The sequence below is a fragment of the Prunus dulcis genome, chromosome 1, assembly GCF_902201215.1.
Source record: "Prunus dulcis chromosome 1, ALMONDv2, whole genome shotgun sequence".
NCBI lineage: Eukaryota > Viridiplantae > Streptophyta > Magnoliopsida > Rosales > Rosaceae > Prunus > Prunus dulcis.
The window spans coordinates 1775144-1782112 of NC_047650.1; the positions used below are offsets into that span (position 1 = coordinate 1775144).

Consider the following 6969-nt stretch of genomic DNA (forward strand, 5'->3'; position numbering starts at 1 on the left):
TCACTTGTAGTAGTACTTGAGATGTTCTACGTTCCAAGGATGGCCGAGGGCCTTGCCGTTGGAGCCTCTCAATCGGTAGGTTCCCGAGCGAAGGATATCGATGACTTCATAAGGTCCTTCCCAGGAAGGTCCGAGGGTTCCTTCCGTGGTATCCTTCGTCGCAAGCGACACCTTGCGCATGACCCAGTCCCCGATTCGGAAAAAGCGGGGTCTGACCCTAGAGTCATAATACCGAGACACACGCTGTTTGTAGGCTTCATTCCGAAGGTTGGCCTGTGCTCGGTTCTCCTCGAGTAGATCAAGGCTTAGAGACATGGCCTCCTCGTTCTCCTTCGGTGCGAAGGATTCCGTTCGGTAGGAAGGTTCGCCGATTTCCACAGGTACCACTGCTTCCGATCCAAAGGCCATAGAAAAAGGGGTTTCTCCAGTGGACGTTCGGTAAGACGTTCGAATGGCCCACAGTGCTTCGGGAAGCTTTTCCGGCCAGGCTCCCTTTGCCTTGTCCAGCTGCCGGTTCAGCAGTTTCTTCACTATTTTGTTTATTGCTTCGACCTGACCGTTCGACTGGGGATGGGCCGGCGATGCAAAAAACAAGTTGATTTTCAGACGGGTGCAAAATTGCCTGAAGAGTTCCGAATCGAATTGCCTGCCGTTATCGGTAATGATAGCATATGGGATACCGAATCGGCAACATATGTGAGTCCAGACGAAATATTCAATCTTTGCTGCCGTTATGGTTGCAAGAGGTTCGGCTTCTACCCATTTGGTGAAGTAGTCAACGGCAACCACTGCATATTTTACCTGCCCCTTGCCTTGCGGCATTGGGCCAATCAGGTCCAGTCCCCATTGTGCGAAAGGCCAAGGACTTACAATCGGCGTGAGGGGGTCGGCAGGGATATGTGGGACATTACCGAAGCGCTGGCATTTGTCACACCTCTTCACCAGTGTATTGGCGTCCTGATGCATGGTTGGCCAAAAGTATCCCTGCCGAAAGACTTTGTAGGCGAGAGATCGGGAACCGGAATGATCGCCACACACACCGCTGTGAATCTCCCGAAGGATGTACTCTCCTTGCTCTGCCGTGAGGCATTTGAGATACGGGGTAGTGTAACCGCGCTTGTAGAGTACATCGTTGATAACTGTGTATCTTGCTGATTGGTATCTCAGCTTTCGGGCCTGGGCTTTATCCTCAGGAAGGGTGCCGTTCGTCAGGTATAAGTAGATGGGAGACATCCATGTATCCTCATATCGTACGGCACACGCTTCGGAGGTTACCGTGCTCGGTTGGGCAAGGATCTCCACTGGTACCTTTCTTCCGACTTTGTCGTTTATCGCCGAAGCGAGTCTTGCCAAAGCATCGGCATGGCTGTTTTCGCCTCCGGGGATCTGTTTGATCTCGTATGCTTGGAAACTTCGGAGTAGCTGATGGGCGGTTGAAAGGTAGGCGTACATGGAGGCATCCTTGGCGGCGAAGCCTGCCGTTACCTGGTTCACAATGAGCTGGGAGTCGCTGTGAATTCGGATTTGCTTTGCATTCATGCTCTTGGCTAACCGAAGGCCGGCCAAGAAGGCTTCGTATTCTACTTCATTGTTGGATGTCCGGAAGTCGAATCGGAGGGCGTACTCGATTTTGAGTCCGTCCGGTGTTGTCAGTACTAAGCCAGCTCCGCATCCTTGCTGGTTTGCCGAGCCATCAACGTGCAAACACCAGACGGGAGTTGATGTGTCGAGGCACTCGGCGCCCGTTTGATACGGTAAGATGGTCTCGGTAGTCGCCTCAGATGCCGGTTGTACAGTTGCTGGGGTAAGCTCGGAGATAAAATCGGCAACAGCCTGGCCCTTCTCCGCGGGCCTTGGAACGAACTGTATGTCAAATTCCCCGAGTTCGATCGCCCATTTGATCAATCGGCCCGAAATTTCTGGTTTTTGGAGGACTTGCCGGAGGGGTTGGTTGGTCAGGACTTTGATCCCGTGTGCCTGGAAGTATGGCCGAAGTCTTCGTGCCGAGACAACAAGGGCTAGAGCCAGCTGCTCTAATGGGGGATACCGAAGTTCCGCGCTCTGGAGTGCCTTGCTGACGTAGAAAATTGGTAATTCTGCCTTTTCTGGCTTCTGAATTAGTACCGAGCTGACGGCAGTTCCGGATACTGAAAGGTAGAGGTAGAGAATTTCCCCAGGCAGCGGTTTTGACAAAAGGGGGGCTTTGCTCATGTAGTTCTTCAGGGCTTGAAATGCGTTATCGCATTCGGCAGCCCATGTGATATCCCGTTTGCCCCCTTTCAAGGCTTTGAAGAACGGTACACATTTGTCGGTAGCCTTCGATATGAAACGGGTCAGGGCGGCCACGCGTCCGATAAGGCTTTGAATGTCCTTCGTCGTCTTCGGCCTCTCCATATCGATGATTGCCTTTATTTTCTCGGGATTCGCCTCAATCCCCCTCTGACTGATCATGAATCCGAGGAATTTCCCGGAAGATACACAGAAGGCGCATTTCTTCGGGTTCAGCCTCATCCTGTAGTCTTTTAGTATGCCAAACATGATCGATAAGTTCTGCAGCTGATCTTCGGCAGTTCTGCTTTTTACCAACATGTCGTCAACATAAACCTCCATGATGTTGCCGATGTAACCGGCGAAGATTTTGTTGCCGAGCCTTTGATAAGTTGCCCCCGCGTTCTTCAGACCGAACGGCATGACATTATAACAGTACAACCCTTTGTCCGTTATGAATGCGGTATGCTCGCTGTCGGGAGGGTGCATGAATATCTGGTTATAGCCGGAGTAGGCATCCATAAAGCTCAGCAGTTCGTCGCCGGCAGTGGCGTCCACGAGCTGGTCTATCCGTGGTAACGGAAAGCTGTCCTTCGGGCAGGCCTTGTTGAGGTCGGTATAGTCTTGGCACATCCGCCACCCGCCCGTGGACTTTCTTACCATGACAGAGTTAGCAAGCCATACCGGATATGTTGCTTCCCGGATGAAACCGATGGTTTGAAGTTTCTCGACTTCCGTGCGTATCGCCTCATACCGTTCGGCATCATATGACCGGCGCTTCTGCCTTACGGGCTTATAGGCGGAGGAGATGGTGAGTTTATGGCTAATCACGTCCGGGGCGATGCCGGGCATGTCCTCGTAAGACCATGCAAAAACTTCCGAATGATGCCGCAAGAAGTCTATGAATTGCGTTCGGAGGTTCGCAGTGAGTCTAGTGCCGATCCTAACCTGTCGGTCGGGCTATTCATCGCTCAAGGTTATGGTTTCCAATTCTTCGGCAGGTTGTGTGTGAGGGGTGGGAGATTCATCTCTAGGGTCGTCAACCGGTCCAGTACCGTTCGGTGAACCCTGCACCGTCATGGTCTCGTTGGGGAGTATGAAAGAGGTTGCCTTGAGCGCCGTAGCGTAGCAAGTCCGGGCGCTGAATTGATTTCCCCGAATTGCCCCCGTGCCGTTCGGGGTAGGGAACTTCATCAACAGCATGTGGGGCGAAAGATGCGCCTTGATCCTCGTCAGTGCCGTTCGGCCAACGATAACGTTGTATGCCGTCGGGCAGTCGACGATGAGGAACTGATCGTACGTTGTTGCTTTTTTTGGTGCCGTGCCAAATGTAATTGGCAGTCTGACACTACCGATTGGTTGCACCAAGTCTCCAGAGAAGCTTAGCAGAGGTGTCAATTGCCGGTCGACTTGGTTGTCATTGATTCCCATCTCTCTGAAAGCTTCAGCAAAGATTACGCTTACGGAGCTCCCGGTATCGATCAGCACTCGCCCTACATCGTAATCGGCAATTTCAGCTCGGATGATCATTGGGTCGGCGTGGGGATAGAGGATTCCCTCTTCTTCCTCTTGGCAAAATGTGATCGGCTCCCAATGAACTTTTGGTGCTTCCTGGAACCGATTCACCTCTATTCCGAGCACCTGAGGAAACTGCGCGGTACGCACATACTGTTTCATCGAACGGTGGCTCGTCCCCGCAACGGTAGGTCCCCCGCTGATAGTGCTAATCATGTTTATCTGCCGAGGAGGGTTCGGCGCCGGCGCCGATGGCTTCCGGGCGATATACTGGTCCAGTTTCCCCTCTCGGATCAGCTGCTCCACAATCTTCCGCAGGCTTATACAATCTTCGGTATTGTGGCTGTTGTGCTGATGGTATCGGCAGAATTTACCGGTATCCCGGTTGTCTTGCCGATTGGGTCTTCTAACATTCGGCTTCGGTATGGCCTCCTGTTCGTTCATCAGAACGGTTTCATACGTGGTATTCAACAGGGTGAAGACCTCGTTGCCGTGGTCACGGTTGGGCAGGGGTCCTCGGTTGTCGTTGCGACCATACCGACCTTTCCCTTTCTTTGGCTGATCTCTCCGATCGTCACGGTTGTCTTTCCGCTTATGGTCCGCCGAATATGAGTCGGTCCTATCGTAGGATGGCGGCTTCGCAGGATAAGCGCTTGGCTTGGCATCCTCTCGGCGTGCCGAAGCGCTTGGTTTTGAGTTGAAGTACTCGGCCTTGGCGTGCTCCGCCGCCTGCTTCATCAGCTCATCATACGTGCGCCAGTTGCTGCTGTGTACTAGGTATCGAAAATGCGAGGACCGAAGGCCACTCTTGAAGGCGCCGTAGGCTGCCCTGTCATCCGTTTCCGGACACCTTGAGTATTCGTGACTGAAACGCGCCGCGTACTCTCTCAATGGCTCGTCCTCCCTCTGCCGAATCGTGTACAGATCATCGGCAGAGTAAAGACGGTCCGTTTGGATCATGAAGTGATTGAGGAAAATTTGCTTCAGCTCGTCAAAAGAATCTATTGTTTCCGGCTCCAAACGGTAGAACCAATTCAGGGCTGCCTCTCTAAGTGAAGACGGGAATAACAGACACTGCCCCTCGTCGCTGAGACCCTTGCATCCGATGGCGGATTGAAACGAATGAAGGTGGGTTAAGGGGTCCTCGGTCCCAGTATAGAACGGTATGCGCAGTGGTTGTACTTCCCGATCCTGCCGAGAACGACGGATGCGTCCCGTGAACGGCCCGGGCCGAAGCTTTCCCCACTCAGGTTCCTGGGAGCGAGCCTTGTCTTTTTCCATTTTTTGGACCTTCTGAAAAAGGAGTCGGACAACAGGATCGCGGCTTGGGATTCCTTCGGCATCATAGTCTTCCAAGCGCCTTCGCGGGCTCACGGAGTTGTCCCCCAAGTATTGAGTTGATACCGAACGGTAGGTGGACGTTTGCGCATCGGAAGGGATATATTCGGATGCAGACTCCGTGGAGTTCAATCCTTGGACCTTCCGAATAGGTGACTTACTTCCCCCGGCGTTCATCCGGGATTTCCGTAGTCGAGCGCTAACCCTGATCGGGGATCTCTGTCTTTCTGCTTCCCGATCATTAAGCCTGTGTCGGCAATCAGAGTAGACCTTCTTCGGTATGTGTGGTTGGTCCCTAGGTGTCGGCACCACCAGTTGTTTGGAGGGAGTAGGCGTTGCCCTTGCTGCCCTTCGGTCCCTCCTCCTGTGAGGGGTTCCCAAGCTTTCGGAAGAGTGAGTCGTCTGGACGTTCTGCGGTTGCTGCAGGTGCAGCTGCCGTTGGGTTTCGTCCACTTTGGACGAAAGGTGGTGGTTGTGCTCCTGAAGCCTAGCCATGTCTTTTCGCAGGGATGCGATTTGGGCTACTAGCTCGGCCTCGGTGGTTGTTTGGGTTGAGGGGGCGTTTCCGTAGGGAGTGCATGGGGGTAGCGCTGGGCTAGCTCCCGCTTGCCTTCCGAACGGTGCCCCGTCCTCCGATAGAAAAGTGGGTACTGAAGTGGTCCCCATGTGTTTAGGGGAAAGTGGGTTAATTGTTTTTTGTTTCCCACAGACGGAGCCAAACTGTTGATGCGAAAAAGTGGTTTGACACGTGGTTCGCCCAACTTAGTGATATTGTGTCTTCGGAAGGGAGTTAGTCTTCGGAAGATCAAGTTCTACAAAAAAACGTTCGGTAAGACCTTGGAGCAAGAATGCGGTGCGGTACCGGCGAAAGCTCTCGATGCCAAATAAATGCAGTTTAGTAAAAGATTGACTTCTGAATCAGCGATAGCGTCACCGTTTCCTTCTGTCTCTCCTCTTTTTTGGGAATAGGGGTCTCCTTATATAGGCCTTGGGAGGTGTGCTTATTTTGGAATCTCCGATGTGGGGAATTTGTAGTGGATTGTGTGAGCATGACTGCGTGTCCAAAAGCAAAAGCGTCAAGATGTATGCCCTTCGGTAGTGTTCCTGCCGAAGGGCCTGTGATGTCAAGTTGTCGTTTTTCTCCACGTGTCAGGCGGTCATTGGTCGTTAATATACGGTATAAACAGAACTCATTCCATGTCTCATGGAATTTAATCCCATTGATTTACAGGTTTATCTATGTCAACCTCAACTTCATCAAGCAATCAGATCTCTCAGATGGTATATACATGTTAGAGTTATAATTTCTCAGTTATTCTACAATAGTAACTGATGGAGGAAGGGAGAGGCAATGGAGAGAAGAAATTATTGGTTAATAATTAATTGAAAACATACTCTTGAGGACCCTTCCTCCCCCAAAAGAATTAGTGTCGAGAAAGAAGCTTTAGTCTTGCGTCTCAAGGCAACCAAGTTGAGAACATCATCTGCTTTAATTCATTACAGAGATCAATTGCAATTGCACCAGCAAGTGAATTAAAACGTTGTCGTTCGCATAGTTATCTTAAATTCATATTGCCCGGGAGCAATCTTTCAAGATGAGTGAAAAGTCCATGGTGCAGTAGTAGTAGAACAGTATGCTGAGAAAAGATCAAATTAAAGTGGGGATTTGGTACATCGTGCTCTTCGATCACATGGGAATTTTATCTCATATATATTAGTAGGAAACATAAGAAACCACAAAAGTTGAAGCATCATCTGCAATTCTATCTTAAATGTAGCACTGTCATAAAATCACAGTGCAATTTAAGGATAGGTATCAAGCCTCGGGATTAAAAACAGAGAGCAAGA

General features: G+C 51.2%; 2 protein-coding genes across 2 annotated transcripts; both read right to left on the reverse strand.

Annotated features, from left to right (window-relative positions):
* LOC117614741 lies at window positions 1-2394 on the reverse strand. The gene has a single exon (XM_034343638.1). It carries the CDS (start codon window positions 2392-2394, stop codon window positions 1-3), a length of 2394 nt encoding a protein of 797 aa, XP_034199529.1.
* Window positions 2395-3228: 834 nt separating this feature from the next.
* Window positions 3229-4521, reverse strand: LOC117614777. The gene is made up of 2 exons (XM_034343680.1): window positions 4195-4521; window positions 3229-4080 (listed from the first exon to the last, which is right to left on the reverse strand). The coding sequence occupies exons 1-2, from the start codon at window positions 4519-4521 to the stop codon at window positions 3229-3231; spliced, it is 1179 nt and encodes a 392-aa protein (XP_034199571.1).
* Between the last annotated feature and the right edge of the window lie 2448 nt (window positions 4522-6969).

Coding starts and splice junctions, on each gene's coding strand:
- LOC117614777 (XM_034343680.1), bottom strand. CDS start 4,521: ATGAAGCAGGCGGCGGAGCACGCCAAGGCCGAGTACTTCAACTCAAAA. Junction 4,081..4,194: donor AGGCCATACCGAAGCCGAAT/GTTAGAAGACCC, acceptor ATTGTGGAGCAG/CTGATCCGAGAGGGGAAACT.
- LOC117614741 (XM_034343638.1), bottom strand. CDS start 2,394: ATGGAGAGGCCGAAGACGACGAAGGACATTCAAAGCCTTATCGGACGC.